This window comes from Ischnura elegans, chromosome 6, assembly GCF_921293095.1.
Source record: "Ischnura elegans chromosome 6, ioIscEleg1.1, whole genome shotgun sequence".
NCBI classification, from domain to species: Eukaryota; Metazoa; Arthropoda; class Insecta; order Odonata; family Coenagrionidae; genus Ischnura; species Ischnura elegans.
This window is the reverse complement of record NC_060251.1, coordinates 87,907,624-87,925,081: the sequence shown is the minus strand read 5'-3', so window position 1 is coordinate 87,925,081 and position 17,458 is coordinate 87,907,624. Positions and strand designations below refer to the sequence as shown.

General features: G+C 37.9%; 1 protein-coding gene across 1 annotated transcript; it reads left to right on the top strand.

The window, feature by feature from the left end:
* Positions 1-14: 14 nt before the first annotated feature.
* Positions 15-16,819, top strand: LOC124161119 (gonadal protein gdl). Its single transcript, XM_046537338.1, has 4 exons — positions 15-231; positions 662-822; positions 1,147-1,277; positions 16,611-16,819. The coding sequence occupies exons 1-4, from the start codon at positions 131-133 to the stop codon at positions 16,746-16,748; spliced, it is 531 nt and encodes a 176-aa protein (XP_046393294.1). The 5' UTR covers positions 15-130; the 3' UTR covers positions 16,749-16,819.
* The last annotated feature ends 639 nt before the right edge of the window (positions 16,820-17,458 follow it).

Sequence of the window (17,458 nt, the reverse complement as noted above, 5' to 3'; positions counted from 1 at the left end):
AAATAAACGCAGCGCGAAAATCGTATTGTTTGTTTACGTTTTTTTCAAGTGCGCGTTTATTCAACAATCATCATGCTTACTGCTGTATAGTATTTCGGAATTATGTAACTAAGTTCTCACAAAAGTGAAAATGGAAGAATCGTATGAGGCTTTTCAAAAGCCTGAAGATTTGCAGAGGAAATTATATTTCCTCCTAGATCAGTTGCAGAATATGGCTAGGGAATTACCTCCGTAAGTTATCACACGGCTACCTTTGAGTTTATCCTCCGACAAATTTCCCTCACCACAGCGATTCGAGTCTAAGCTCAATAAATTGGAAGCCAACTCTACAGCCACAACACCAACACATTCCCTTAAAATCCCCCAACACGAACACGTTCATTTTCAGTTAACAAACATCTATTTCCCACTTTTATGCTTCATTTCTGACTCTGTAGCTCCGATTTATCTTTTCTATTTTTCTCCAAAATGTGAAGGCCTCCAAATATTTTCCTCGCAGATAACTATAGAGCCTTAATAATTCACAATGCTATGGCTATGTAAAACCATGGAAGAAGGATCATGTACCATGGAAGAGGATCCTCCTTCCATGGTACATTGCTGGAAGTAGCCTTTCCCTCTTTTGGGTCTATAAAATCAATTGTTTTTTTTATTTTTACAGAAAGTACCAACAGAGAGTCCCTTATGAACTGCTCTCCGGACTAGCAAACTCCTTGCTGAATGATACAGTATTTGAAATTGTCAAAGGTTTGATGGAAATTCAGCACGTCACAGAGAAGCATCTATTCCAGCAAAGGTTACAGATTATCAACAAACAGCGAAGTTAGTAAGATTACCTTAAGCATCCATTTTGAGGCCGAAGATTATCTAAGAAAGTTATTTGTAAAATATAATGCTAATGTTCAATATTCATGAAGGAACTGTGATAATAATTAATCAATTTTACGTGTGAAATTTGCAGAAGTTTCCATGTTGACAGATTAGATCTTTTATATTCAGACACTAGTGAATAAGAAACCTTTGTACTTCTATTTTGTACATTGTACCTACCTCCTTTTGGATACAATTTTCTGTAACTGGATGATTTTTCCTTTTTTATTACTTTCGTACATTCATAATCTATTAATTATCCTTGTACTCTTTCAGTGGAAATTCAAGATTTGATCACGAACAATGCCCCTGAAGTTCAGGGACCTCTCTTGGAAACAGTAAAAAAGAAACATACAGATGAATTGAGAGTGGCAGATATGAAAATAGTTTTACAACTGGATCAAAAGGTAAAACATGAATTCAAATGTTAAATTTCACATGAACTTCATATCTATGGAGATTTTTTTAAATCTATTGAAATGAGAGGTAAAACTTCAGTTCCTGAGGAATTAAAGAGAGACCAAACACCCTATGAACTAGGTATACAGCATGACCCACCTTGGAATTTTTTTGGGTGTAGTCTTAAGTGAGTTGTTCATAAAGCAACCCCCTTTAAAGTGGTGGCGTGTGGTGCAGAAGATCATCAATGTACTCCCCCCTCTACCATCACTTCCTTCCCTTCCTCTTCATACCCCAACCCCCTCAATGAAATATGTGGAAAGTAAAATTTATACATTCACCACCAAGAAAATAAGTACATTTGCAGCTCCTTCCCGCAACAGAATTTATATCAGTCGCACTGGTATTGAACCCCAGCATTGTGGTCACCATATTCTTCTCCATGGAGAGTATTACCATAGAGTAAGTATATTATAGAGGGCTCACAGCATAGGAGGAAATCGTATCGGCAGTTTTAATTCTCAAAAAGCAGGAAGGTGGCACGAGAGTAGCTAGCCAGAGGCGAGAGGGTCTTTTTCTTCAAGGTCACCTCACCTATCCCCTTTCCTTCCCGCTCCCCGTCTTCCAAACTCTGTCAGTCCCCCAAGCATCGAAGGTAGGGAAGATCAGATTCATCGAAGGAAGGGAAGATCATCAGATTCTTCCCAATCCCACCCATCCCTCTCTTCGCATTCGCTCGCAGAATTTTGAGACTCTAGCAAGACCAAGATCACGAACCTCCTGCGAAAGATCTTTAAGGCCCCGACATTTGTTCAGTCAGTTCCTAATGTGCTAATAAAAGGGTTCGATGTCAGGATCAGTCACCGGAAAATATCTTCATTCGTATGAATTCGAGATATTTTTCCGTACCGCCTTAGACCGTCTTAACGGGGTATGTCCACGGGAACATCTAATATCTAATAAGAATATTTGTATAAATTTTTACTATTTCAAACTGCTCTAAAACATCAAGCCTTGTGCCGTTACTGAAGGGGTGGAGAAAATTCTGGTTGAAAATGACAAGAATGAAAAGTCTGTACCAAATGTTTGGCGATAAGTGACGTTTCATCCCAGTTTCCTGCACCTTCTATGTTCTTTCATTCTCATAATAAAACTTCTGCCTGTTCGACCAATGAAACTCAAGTGGCATGATTCACAATTAACTTTGTAAATGCCGGATTGATGGATGGGTTCTATTTTGTCTTTGTTACGACACAGCGCTTCACCGAGAGTGCAAGGGTTGTAAAAAGAAACATTGAATTTATTTTTGGGGAATTTGTTTGCGAGCCTGTTGGAAAGGTCTCCCACAAAAAATGACCGGTACCAATTTTTAGAATTCTCTGTGATGGGGGAAGGGAGCAAAGCTGTGAAATAGCTCGCGTTTTCAACTTTCTCTGAAGGATTATAGTTTAAGTATCAAAGCTGTAGCCATTTGAAATTGCAATTGATTTAATTGTGGAAAGTTCACAATTGAAATTGACTGCATTTAAAGGTTGATTGACCAATCTATGTAACATAGAATGAAAGGAGGATAACTTTTGGGAGATTGGATGGCATCAGTAACTCGGAATGATTATATCACCATAACAAGGGGTTCTGTATAAACCAAATTCATGTTTGTCATCAACTATGGATATGGAGAGATCGAGAAAGTTTAGGTGCTTTTTGGATTCTATTTCTACTACGAAGGTAATATTAGGATGTCGAGGATTTTAAAAGATTCAGAAAATTATCTAATTGTCTGACAATTCCGGTCCAGCGGCAAATGATGTAGTCAACATAGCTGTACCAGAAGATGTTAGATGAGATAGAATGCCCGAATCAAATAATTGGCGTTTTGAATTGTCCGTAAATATTTCGGCTATTACAGGTGAAAGGGAATACCACATCGCAAGGCCGTCTGTTTGGTGATAAATATTCTTATTGTACAAAAAATAATTTTGGCTGGCAAGCTGTTCCATTCGACAATGAAGTTCACAAGACACACTGATTTTAATACTGTGGTCTCTCAATAAGTAAGAAAGTTGTTTGTACAGGTACAGAAGTAAATAGATTTTTTAAGTCAAATTAAACTAGCTTGGAGTTGGATGATGACGTATGAGGTGTTGAAGTTTCTGTGACAAAATGATGGGTCTATTAATATTATATTTTGGTGAAAACCCAGGCAATTGCCTAAAGATGATATTTAATTTAGGGGCTAATTTATAAAATTACAGCTGGAAGATAAAGCTTTTTTAACACTTTTTTGGAATGTATCCGTTGGATCACGGGGGAGAATCACGAATGAGGTATCCTCCAACACATCATCACATTTGGCGATGCATGAGACCTTATTACGGACTAGCATACTGTTCCTTTTTTCTGCTTTGGAAATAATAAAATCTTCTTCGTTTACCTTCTAATTGATTGATCAAAATCAACTTGGTTGTGATTAACTTTCATACGGTGAGATGTACTTGGATTAGCAAAGGTAATATAATTATATATATTGCACAATTTTATTTTCCTACATTCTCGCGCCGGAGGGCTACTTGTACGTCGACTCCGTCGAAATGTTTTTACATCAGATGGAAGTTTTTTAACCTTCTATAAACACATCACTAGTTTCTACTCGTCGGGACATAAGTCCCCAACAATGGAGGAAAATGAGGGTTACACCTCGGGAAAATCATTGATAGATGACATTTCAGCCACTCAGAGGAAGTACCTCCGGAAAGGCTCGTCAACAGGTCAGTTGGAGTTCGAAGTTTGGACTTAAAACTTTATGTTGCATGATCTCTGCCTTCTCTTCGGGTTTCCACCGCGTCCGTTGCCTTTTGGCGAGAACAGTTTCGACAAAAGCCAACGGACGCGGTGGAAACCCGAGGAGAATGCAGAGATAATCTGATCAATGCCGCGAAAATCTTCGAACCTACTTTTTGTTGCATGATTATAACAAATCCTGTATTAGTGTTGAAAATCTGTATTTAAATGAATAACTTGTTATCAAAGACAAAAAAAAATAGGTTTTGGACTGTTAAAATGTGTACGAAAAGCAATCAATATCTAATATACATAGAATCAAATGTTTTATAACAATTAATGAATGGATAACTCAAGATTCTAACGCGATAACATATTTTAGCCTACGAATTAGGATTCCCCATGTGGCCTACGAAGCAAATTTTGCTTGCAGTTTCGATACACAAAACTGCATAATAGGAGGTTTAATTCCGAAAAAGGGGAGGGCGGATAGTTTTGAATCGCCATATTTTTCTAGGGCCGCAGCAACTTACAATTGGAATATGCCAAAAATACTCCATTCGATATTGCTATATAAATGCTCACCGCGTAAAATGCATCTTTGGATATTTAGTTTTTCGGCCTTTGGGAGAAGGGATTCATTCATATAATGAGGCAAGAATTTAAGCAATGAGTGAACCCGGGCCCAATTGCAGCCGCTATTTGTTTTACTTTTAAGAACCTCAACTAAATGCTAACGCTTAAAACAAAACTTTCCTCAAACGACAATGCGTCTTGTTATTGACGAGACGACGATTATCACAACTATGATCAGAATTAGGTCTCAAGGAAAGACAAAAACATGCATTAGATGATCCCCGGCCCCATACGTAAGACCTGAAGTAGAAAACTGGTACAGCCGAAAGAAACCTTTCCATTTTCGACGTGGTAACAGAATGGGCCATTACTCATCCCGCTATCGAGCAAACAAATCAAGGTCACCGACCACCCCTATTCCCAAAAATGCTACTGCTGATCCATACCTCTTTGTGTTCGTTTGAAGCTGCGCGCTTAAGAATTCATTACCAAATACTTTTAAGCTTAGTTACCAACTGTGGTGAAGAGGCTATGACCGTTAGCGAAAGGCAAACAGTGCATTGTTGTTCAGTGTAGAGATCCAATCTTGCATTCACTTTTTATTGTAATATTCCGGCACTTGGTGTTGTAAATAGCATTTACACTTCACCAAAGTGAGGTATTTCCTATCTGAAGTTCTGAAGCACACTAAGCGAAATGTATTTCATTCGATATGTTGATCGTTCAACGATGCGATGACCATCAATAAGATTTATATTGTCTCTTGAAGCGAAAAGATCTTCCCTCACGGAAAATCTCTTCCTCGTCAGAACAAAACCCTCGCCTCGCCAACCTATCTGATGGCAAAACGAACTCCTTAGGAGGCGAGAGCTTTCTGCGTAGACCCAGGCCAGTAAGGAAAGCCTGACGAGGTGCGGCCATTAAAAATGCATAACTCCCTTTGTAATTGAGATAAAGTTACAACTCTTTCACCAAAAATAAATTTATAGTTTTGTCCAAATTTCATACGCAGCATATATGGACCTATATTGTAAGATACGAAAGTTAGCAGGCGATTGATTTTTACCCTGCAAAATTCCAAATTTTTCGTCCGAAAGATATGTAAACACACATAACAACGTTGAAACTGAGTTATGAACAAATTAAAGTTTACTAGTATGGAAAAAAATGTGCTATGAACATTTCCTGCAAGTTTCAACTTTATACTAAGAACAGTCTGCCGGAAAATGGATTAGGAATATAAACTCGGAAAAGTCAAGTAACTAGCCGACATTTGAGAAAATATTTTTTATAACAATTGTTATAAACAAAATCGAATAATTAATGTCTCCACTTAATGTAGCAACCCTTTCTGCTTCAGGATATATTTTTAGACTTGTGGAACGAGCAAATTAAAAAAATTGCCAAAATTCTTCTAGTGACATCTGGTTAATCGCTCTAGAACTACACCAAAAACGTATACGATTTTTGTACGTGTGGTGAGCTCTCTATATATACTTACTCTATGGTATTACTAGCGCACCTAGCCATTCATTGGAAATCGTACTTTACTGGAAAGTCTAAATCCACAAGAGAGGTGAGAAATACCTCTAGCACATGGGGTAGCCCTGAATAACGCACAGCATAAGGTAATATAGAATTTGCTTGTCCTAAGCTGTGTGTTCTGCTATATGATAAGAATTCCTGCAAATTCTTGCTTGCCATGAACTTGTCTGCGACTAGCAGGCTACTTCCTATGTTTTAGAGGGTAATTCTAAAGTACATGTACAGCAGATCAATAAGAAAAATCACTCTTGTTTGTATTCAAACAAGATTTTACGTGTCTCATTTTCTAATTTTTAATGTGCTGCATCACAGGAAATCCTGTTGCCACTGCTATAAAGACACTGTCCCACCAAGTGAAACATCCATCTTGTGAAAAAATTTTCTGGCTTTGGCTTGTCAAAGTCCCCTTATATTGATTCCTTTACAGTGAATCTCACTATTACTGTAGGTTTGTCAAAATGTTGAACAGCTCGAATGACCAAGTACTATATGATACTCAGTGGGAAATAAGAAACTAACGCAGCATTTCAAAAAAAAAAATGTGCAACACCAGAGTCTGTAAATGAGCTGAGCAATTTTTGAGAGGTCTGAATAGCACTTGGGTCATTCCACGTCAAATCTCCCAGAAATTTTCAAAATGACACCCACTGACTCGGATTTTAATGAAATTTTTGTCACTAGCTACTATCACCTATCTAATGACCCATGTACAATATTTCCCCTCTCACTATCATAGTTTGCAAGATATGAGGAGTCGAAATTTGAGATGTTTGCTCAGAAGTGGCGTTAGTGGGAGTCAAATTCCAGAGTGCAGGGCACAGGGTAAAAATTCATAACTCAGTAACCAAATAATATATTTGAATGAAATTTTGACCCCTTGTCTATCCAAGTACATAGCTTCCATAGTAATGTCTTTCATTCCCCTTGCGTTGTTATGTTAGCCAAAATGATGTCAACAGTTGTTAATTAACAGATATTTGTAGCTCAAAAACATTACTTCATATTTTCAGAATTATCACCAAAAGGCAGAGCAGTTAAACCATCCAATTTTTTTAATGTGCTCCAATATGCTGTGAAATAAAAATGGTGCTGTTTTGACTGCCACTATGAGTATTTCAGGTTTTACTTTTATTTGTGCCCGTGAGAGGGATTTCGAACACGTACTGTAAGATAATAAGTATAAGTGTATACATACCTTCATGAGGATATATTTGAAATTATGGTCAGTAAATCTAAGACCAAACATGTAGTCTAGTGACCTCACGCCTGTCTCTATCATATTCCATGCACTCATTCCACTTTTTCCTCAGTAGCGTAGAAAATGATTTCACAGATAGATATCCTATTAGGGTAATTCAAGTACATGTTCGAAATTTTAAATTCTACTGAACCAGAGTTGGATAACTGATATTTAGTGGCCTTGCCTTAGAATGCAGAGAAATCAAAATATTATTACCGATGGATGATAATTTTGTCATTAGTTAAGTAATAGTTGGGGCTCCTAGATTATGGTTAACAAAAGCTTCACTTATTGGTATAAAAATGGACCAAAATTCAGTTTATATAGATTTCCTACACCCACAAGTCATTCCTAAAATCTTGTTCAAAATTTCCCAAAATTGTAGTTTTAGGTATTCTGAGATCATTTTCTAGTTCACGAAGAGTCAATCGACAATCACTTTCAGTTGCAAGTCCCACAAGCTGGATGTTTTCCATTGTTATTGTCAGCAAAAGTCAGCCAGAATGACTGTCAACAGATGTGCGGCCATTTTAAAACCACCTGTACCACTCCTTTATCTGTATAATGTCCATACTTTAGACCCCAAAGGCCTTCTGTGTCATTTCAATTGTCTCCATACAACTCTTGCCAAAATTGAAGTAAAACTTGATGCAAAAATCATTTATCTCTTCTTTCTGCCCTTATTCGTCATGAGCTAATTCAATGAACTGAAAAAAACGTTGGACATAAATTCTTACTGCACACCACCTATGGCATCCACGTAATATCTACGGCATTCAGGGAGGTCTTGAAGGACAACTGGTTACACTCATACCCCACATAGGCAGCTCGAGCCCTCTGGGGCGAACATATGAACACAGGTAGGATACTTTTCGGGCACATCTGGTATAGCCAACTGGTGATGGCTGCCAGAGATCGAAGGTGGTCCTGCAAATTTCCCTCTGAAACAACAATCATATGTGTAATACCTTTATAAAGTGTTCAGAAGGGAATATTGCCATTGCTTTAATTACTTGGATATCCACTTTAGTAAACTTTTTAAAATAGGTGACAGCATGGATGTTTTCATCCAAAGTTGAGCAAAATTCTTTTAAGTCCTCACAGTATCCTTTAATGTGTTCTTCTGATTTATCCCAGCTTGTCCATCTTGTTCATGCAGGGATAGGGAATTAGTTGGCACTGTTTTCTCCATTAGGGTACTTGGTCCTTAGGTGTGACAGGTATCAATGCTCTTCAAGAACAAAAGTTAGCATAGTGTAACACATGTTGAGCTGCTGAAGTTGTTGCGGGTTTCCCACCGGATGAGGTTCTCCATCTCTGCCGATGTTTCGATGGTCGTGTCGTCCACCTTCGTCAGGGCTTTTGCTGTTGTTATGGTCTATGCAACATCATACGCTGAAGTTTCGTAGACCATATGCTGGCTACCAAATTGAGCTTGTGGGTACAACACTGTATATGTACGATTTCTTTATTAAATGGTATCATTAACTCTATGAAGCTCAAGCCCGTGTACACCTCAGGATGTGTATTTTCTGCCAGGGACCCGTGCCCGAGTAGAGCTGAGGCTGTCGAATGTGATTCCATGGAAAAATATTTTGTGTGTATTTCTCAACTATTTAGCCTCTTTCTATTTGGTATTCTTGTATGCCATATGCTGTTATTTTACAGCTCCTAAATGTAATATTTCGGATTAGGAAATGATTTTATAAAAAAAACAACTTAAACCTTGAGTTTTTCGCAACCCTCACATGAAAATACCATTAAAAAAATTAAAAGAGTCAACACATGCAAGCATATACCTAGCAGAATATGTAGCCATTGCTACTATATTTTCAAAATTAATGACTCAGTCTTCGTAACTTCAGTAACCACTTTCAGTATTGCTCTGGCATATACAGCACCACTTGCATTCTCCAAAACCCTAACTCCACCTACTTATACTTAAACACTGCTTACATGAGAAATTAAGTGGCTTTATTATCACAATGAAGATGAATTTCCCAGTTCCATCAGTAGTTTTGTCTCATATTATGCAAACTGGCTTATCTTTTACGAGTTCTTTTAATTCCCAAGAAAAACTTACCTGGGCAGTTTCAGTTGAGGAAACCTCTTAGAGCAAGATTTTCTATTTTTTCAAATAGTCTTTTGGCCTTTATTAATCCTTCTGTTAAGTCATTATTGAACTGTTCTTTATCTTGCTTGGTTGTCTTTGATTTATCTACAGTGTTTTTCTGTGAAACCTGTCATGCCGATGGTCCAGCTTCTTTGGGACTCCTTGCATTTGTGAAGATCTGTGGCTAATGCTTCTGTCAGAAATCTTCATGATCCAATCAAATCTGGTACTGCAGAATTTGCCAATGACAATTTGGTTGTGTCTATCAAGCACATAAAATCCTTCACCAGCATACTCGTCAGCACAAATATATAAATATGTTAACGAATTTCGGTATTCCAAGCGCAAAAGTTACACACTTAGCAATGATACAATCAGCTGTATGGTAATTTTCCACATTGTTTAATTTGCTCAACCGGTTTCAATGTTTTCACATCATTATAAAGGGCTCTCTCTCATCTTCGTCCGATGAGGCAGCCCTTTGTGATGTGAAAACATTGAAACCGGTTGAGCAAATTAAAAGGTGTGAAAAATTACTACAGCTGATTACATCATATTAACATCGATGAATTTTCACGAAGTGAACGCGTCGACAATCAATCTGACACTTATAGATATGAAAGTCACTTTTAACCCACGTGTTAAACTCTTGATCTTTAACAAAAGGCAAGACATTTCTCGCAAACGAATTTCAGACACAATGGAGGACTGCCGGAAAGAAGTGCTTCGGATATTGTAGCGCACCCCGGCCATCTTGAAGAATCGTTTGAATCACGAATTAAAATACTCGATATTCGTTAAAAAATATTGCAGCACGTGTGCATTTGATTCCAAATACGCCACCATACCACCTTTTTTGGACGCAGTCGGGGGTTGTGCGCTTCCAGAGTGTAACAGTATTAGCTGGTATTAGCCACGGCCCTGAACGCGTTCGCTACGAGGGCGGAGTCGTTTTTCGGAGCATTCTTGTCTGAGCACTCGCTGCTGAAGCAATCCCTGAACCAATCAAAATGAGCAATCCGTTGTGCTAAGGGGCTAAGGGCGTGTTGCCCCATTTTGGCCCCATACGAGGGTGCCCTACCAAATCGCTCACGCATCCAGGGTGTTTCGCGTAGGTAGCGGCCGGGTCCAGTTCGCATCGATGGGTAGTGCTCACAGCACCCGTGTCTTCAGCGTACTATCGGTCGTTTTGTGAGCTCTCTTTCGCGTCACTTGTCAGAACAAGCAATGTTTAGTTGGTCGGGGAAAAGGACTCATTGGCGGCGTCGAGAGTCCGTACTTTAAATTCTTTGCTTCAAATTTAATCGCGGATTTGTTTGAAAGAATATAAAGGCTCTTTTAGCTTGTTTGAAATTTAGAAAGTGGCGAAATGATCAAAAACCCTTTCAAAGTCGTGGAAAAATGTTGAAAATTTCAAAAACATTAAAATATGCGTAAAAACGGAGAATGTGCCAAAAATCGCAAAAATTTCGCGTTCGCTAAAGTCTAGGATACCTAGCAATAGTTAATCAGTGGTGAAACGTGTCTTCAGATTAAGAAATTTCATATGTGTCACGTTTCCAGGGTCCTCTTTACTTATGAAATTTAACCGGCGTGGATAAAACAACTTAAAAATCATGCTGTCCATACTGGAGGGCCAAAGGCCAAGGATAGACTTGGGAAGCTTAGGGTTCTTTCAGCACCTTCTATATTCCTTGGACCTCATCTATCACATCCTGTGTAGTCATTCCATTTTTTGCACACAGCAAGTGAGCTCTAAGTCTGATATCCTATCAGGTTAAATCAAGTACATATTAAGAATTTTTGGGAAATTCTACTGATTCAGAGTCGGATGACTGGTGTTCAGTGGGCTTGCGTTAGACTGCATAGAAAGCATAATATTTTCACTGATGCATCATGGCTTTGTTTTTCATTAAGTAGTACCTAGTTAATCAGAGGCAAAGCAAGACGTTCCAACTTAGTAATTTCATGTGTAGTGGATGGCCCATTTCTAGGGTCCCCTTTTTTGATGGCATCTAGCCTGCATGAATAAAACATCTCTTAAAAATTGTGAGGTCAATGCGTGGGGCCCCAAGGCCAAAGGCTCAGGACAGCCTCGGGATGCCCTAAGCTCTTCCAGCACCCTCCATTTTCCTTCCCTACAAACACAGAAAGGATTAAATCTGTATTAAACACGTATTTTGAAATCCACGAAATCTCAATTATATCTAGATTTAATCTGTTGCAAAGGTGTTGCTATGTCCTCTTTTTCTCATATTATATCTAGATTTAATACATGAAATATCTTGCCCCACAATACAGATTTTTCAGGGATTAAATCCAGATTTCAGTATCTAGATTTTCCAGGGATACATTATAGTACTGCTTTTCATTTGAACTTCTATCAAGGAACCTTTGCGTTACAATTAATGAAATATATTGAGGAAGCTTCCCTGAAGGGAAAACCCTCTGACCACCACAATAAGATCTCTACTTATCTCACCCCTTAGCTCCAACAATAATTATATCATCAAGCACCCAATAAGCAAAATCTTTAAAAATTAACTAACCACTATGCGATAATAAACTGACTTGAAGGAAAAAGATTGTTTATTTGGATTGAGAAAACATGACTCATAATAATTGATATTTTATTAAAAAGGTACAAATATCTATTTATATCACATACAAATTCCAAGCATTTCAAATTAAAGTGAAATTAATAATTTATTAATTCAACTAGCTTTTAATGTGCCCTTATCAATGTCATAGATTTTTAGGTGGAAAAATACATTAAGTAACCACTTCGCAATAATACACTGACTTGAGGAAAAAGGTTAATAATATGGATTAAAAAACATGAGATAGAGTAATTGATGCTTTATTAAAAAATCACAAGTATTTTTTATTATCATTATATATGAATTCCAAATTACTATGAATCTAATTGATGTTGAGCATCATTTGCCTCCTCCTGCCCCTTGCACTGGCCTGCCACAGCCAGAAAGGGAGGAAAGATAAACACAATATACTACATAGAAAAGTGGCAGGTGGATAAAGTGAAAGGCTTTGCAGTCAATATAAAATAAATGTTTAAAGTACTAGTTCAGGGAGAAAGCAGATCAATAAAAACAAAGGCATTGAAATCAACAAACACGACGACACTCACGGCAGAGTTAAATGCTTATAATACAAGGTTAAGATAGAAAGCAGATTCATAAAAACAAAGCCATTTAAGTCAATATAAGTGAGCCCATTGAAGTCACAGTTTAACCATGGGCCCAATAACGGTCACTCTAGTGAATTTTTAGGGAGAGAAATGATAAAATTTTTATATTGCAAGGTTCAGTTAGAAAACAAGTGCATAATAACAAAGCCATTGAAGTTAACATACCTGAGGACACTAAAAGCACAGTTCAACCATGGGCTTAGTAAGAAAACAGTTAATGGAGAAACCAGGTTCAAAAGAAGGAATCTGAAGGGAATTATGGAAACGGAGTTCAGACTTCAGGGTTCAATAAGCCCACCGAATAACATTGAGAAACGAAAAATTTCTCCTCGTCGTCGTTTTTGTTGACAAGACCATCCCTCGTTACTATTTTCAGAGGCACTTTACAAATTGAAACATTACGATACAGTCATAAAATGAAGCTCATAATGAACCAACGTAATAGATAAATGTGCACCAACGTAATGGAATATGGTTTAAAAAAACTATGCATGTATATTGAATGATAAAGTTCACTACATACGGAAGATCCAGGTTACTGTGAGGTGCAAATACGATACTTATGCAATCGATGGATATTAAGGAAAAATATAACAGATAATGGAGCAAATAAACCATATGCAGCTCGTGTCGGTCAAAACCAGTCATTTAGTAACAATAACAAAACACACTTTCACAGTTCATCACACTAATGTTTCGGCCATTTTGCAAAATCACGTCATCGACGCTAGCGCCGCTAAAACTTCGGAAACAGATTTAATCCGTATTTAAAAAGGATTTGGAAATCTAGATTTGATGTATTATGAAATCTCCCTAAAATACAGATTTGATCTTTTTTGTGTTTGTAGGGTTATACCTTGCAAGTATGTGAACTGTAAAATGAAAAGAGCATGTGAGATCAGTGCAGCAATTTTGGCCCATCTATCTTTCTTCTTTCATTCTTCAACACAATCAACATTGCTATTATCAAGATGCATCAGGAATGGGGTTCCATCTTACTCCCTATTTTGTTTAGTTTTCACATATTAACCCTATCAACGTGTTCCATACTGCTTCATACTCTTTTTTTTGCCCCATTTAGGACCCTTTGACCACTGTGCAACCATGGCCCTTGAGAAATCATTCCACCCCTGTACTTAGGGTTCTTTTTACTTTAACACTTGATTTTTTCTTATTTACAAATATCCATTCAGACATAAGGAAACTGACATACTAGATTAAACCTTTTAGTGCAGCGGGCCAATGTATCAGCTCATGCGTAGTCTATTATTTAATTTGCGATAACTTATTATATTAGATTTATATTTCAGTAAGCACAAACATATTTTGTCAATATTAATCAGTTAAATCTCATCAATTAAATAAAGCAGGGTATGGATATGTAATAAATTAGTTTTTAATGTTTTTTTTCCTAGTTGTTACATTTTATTAAAATACCCTCTGCAATTCTTGCCAGCACCCCAGGAACAAGGATAGCACTAAGAGGGTTAAATTTTACCATTAGTATTTCAGGATTCCTGACTTTACCTCTCAAGATTAAAAAAAATTAATTTTGATGCAAAGAATAATGCTTTGTACTTAAGTGCCAACAATTGTCTGGATAATTTCTGGGAATGTAGAAATAATATTTGGACACCGAAAGATACTTTTTGAATGTTATTTAGCAATAGCAAGTCGTAATATTTTTTCGTTAGTGTTATAATGTACAGCAAACTCCCGATTATCCGGCTGCGGTTTATCCGGGTTGCGAATTATCAGTGCATGATTTTCACTCTCGCTCAATATTTTCCGTGATGTTAAAAAAAAAATCGGACGCAAAATCATCTGAAGTACTTCATTAATGCGAGGATACACCAGGCTTAATATTTCCGTAAGAATCTCCCGCGTACAGGGTTTGTCCCAAAAGTAATGAGCTTCATTTTTTTTGCCACGCGACTGTACAACGCCACCTGTGCGACCGGTTGGAAGTGGTGGGAGGGACTCTAAGCTTGTCAGCGACGCCTCTTTTAGTTGCATACGAGCTTTCAGAACGGTAGGACTTCATTTTTAGTAAACCTCCGCGCAGTGCCTCGTCGTGGTTAGGATGGAGAGAACTTCGGAGCAACGCTATGCGATAAAGTTTTGTGTCAAACTTCAAATGACGGCGAATGAAACATTTGATTCGCTCACTGAGGCCTTCAAGGATGATTGCTTGTTGTACTCGCAGGTCAAAAAGTGGCACAAGTCGTTCAAGGAAGGCCGGGAAGAAGTGGCCGACGAGGCCCGTTCTGGGCGTCCATCAACATCGCGAACGGACGATAATGTCACTCGTGTGCGAGATTTGCTGAACAAAGACCACCGAATGAGTGTTCGTTTGATGGTAGAGCAATTAAATTTGCTGAAAACAGATGTTCATCGAATTGTTCATAGAGTTACCCGCGTCCGGCCAGAGATCCGGTCGTCATGGAGACTCCACCATGACAACGCGCCGAGTCACACCGCCTTCGTAGTCAACTCCTATCTGACCCGGATCGATGTTTCAATGGTGCCACAGCCCCCCTATAGCCCCGGCAGACTTCTTATTGTTTCCTAGGGTAAAAAGGGAGCTGAAAGGAAAGCATCTGGAGACTCTAGACAACATTTAAAAAACCACGACGAGGTGCCTTAACAGCATTCCGCAAAGCGAGTTCCAGAGGGCCTACAATGCATAGAAAACACGTTGGCAAAGGCGTATAGACGCGGGAGGAGACTATTTTGAAGTGTATTAAGTTGTATTATATGTTTGATCAATAAATTAATTTTTTTGAAAAAAGGCTCATTACTTTTGGGACAAACCCTGTAAAACGAAAGCGATCGTGCACTAGCTGAATTCACGGGAGCTCCGTGTTCCTGTTTTCCAAGCCTCGCAGTGCATGACCGTGCTCTGTGATCACGGATACACATCCCGCACCAGTTGCAAGTGGACAACTTGTGCGAGACGCGACTAGGTGGCATGGTGCTTAACAAGGTAGTTTCCGACGTCCAGCAGTAGCTTTGAAGCATTCTTGCAAACCACTTTTCTGTATCCACGATCACACAGCCACGGATGTGTGGTTTTCGAAACCAGGTCTTACATGGAGCATTAATAATACAAGTACAACCATGTTATCGCCGCTAAAAAGATCGCGAACTGGCGAAGAAAGCACTCCAAAGTCCGGGTCAATGAGTCCGGGAAGAACTCTTTAAGTAACAGAATAATTGCATAAATAATAATATATTGTTTGTTTTACGTAAATTATGAACATTACAAGACATTTAAGAGAAAGTTTGGATTATCCGTGTTTTCCGATTATTCGTCTCTCCCCATCATTAGCCCGGATAATCGGGAGTGTACTGTAGTTAATTTTGATCATTATCACCTTCGAAATAGTCCCCATAGGATATTTTGCACATCTTCCAATCCTTGAAATATGTACTTCTCAAACTCAATCTTTGGGCTGAAGCTCTGTCAGCAATTTCTTTTAATGTCATCTATGCATGTAAAATGATGGCTCTTAAAGGTTATGCATACTATAGATTCAAGGGCAGATCCAGGATTTTTTTACGGTGGGGGGCACCAGGGTCTGACAGGCAAATGATCTTCTACTATTTCTAATAGTAATATTTGGGATTAAAAACTACTTGCAACAATAACTATACAAAATATTCTCTTAATTTTAATATAAAAGTTATTTATAACATTCAAATTAAAACATAAATTAATTGATATTTGTATTGAAAATCTCATCAGATCATTATACGTCTGGGGGGGCATGTGATGTGTGCATTCATGTTATGGTTTATTTATTTCCTCTTCGACATTTACTGAAAATTATGAATTTTGTAAGTTGCCTATATCTACGTTTTGTGGTATTTCTCAGGTGAGTGACCAGCAGGTGACTCTGGAGAAGGCTGGAGTTCCTGGATTTTATGTGACAAATAACCCTTTGGAAGTGAAGGTTCAAATGCACCTCTTGGACTTCATATTTCGTCTTAGCAGGATGAAATTACCTCAATAGATTAGAATGCAAATGAAGTGGATGAATTATTTAAGTGTTTTGTAAATAAATTGATTCATATTTTTCAGTAAGACGCATCTGTTATTGATGATGATGAATAGGGGTTATGTATTATTATGATTTTATGCCTTACCTCTTCCAAGGTTACACGCAAAAATGAATTCCATGTATATATTTCCGCCAGGAATCAAGTGCATATTTTTATGAGATGGGCAAAAAGATTCAAAGAAAAAATATAATAGAAACGATGATTAGCGCTACTGAGAAAATGATAATCAATCTTTCTTAACTTTCCATTTTGGTTTCCTCCTTCAGGGCTACAGATAATTTTCCAATCTATTACATTTACAGAGGGGGGAAAGAATGAAGAAGTAGAGGCATGTTTTTGTGGCCAGTATGGCCCTCAGTACTAGTCTCCAAACCTGAACAATAAAACATTTCCAATCAAAGACTCGAAAGGCTGCCACCAGTGCAAAATTATGAAATTGACCCTGAAGAAGTGTGATGAAAGGTGAATAGCACTCATCCACCAATTTAATCACACAATGATGGCACTTCAATGATGTAAATGCCAATTCCATAGAGCAAAAAGATCTACCTATAACATTAAAATTATCTACGAGTGTCATTAACAGAAAAATAAATAAATTTAAGCAATAAATAAAGAAGTCAATACTAATGAACAATTTTTTTATGACTGCATGAGTGTA

What these genes read in the sequence shown, in the direction of transcription:
- LOC124161119 (XM_046537338.1), top strand. Translation starts at nt 131, where the DNA reads ATGGAAGAATCGTATGAGGCTTTTCAAAAGCCTGAAGATTTGCAGAGG. An exon ending in GATTATCAACAAACAGCGAA is followed by an intron (nt 823 to 1,146) that starts GTTAGTAAGATT and finishes GTACTCTTTCAG; the next exon opens with TGGAAATTCAAGATTTGATC. An exon ending in TTTTACAACTGGATCAAAAG is followed by an intron (nt 1,278 to 16,610) that starts GTAAAACATGAA and finishes GGTATTTCTCAG; the next exon opens with GTGAGTGACCAGCAGGTGAC.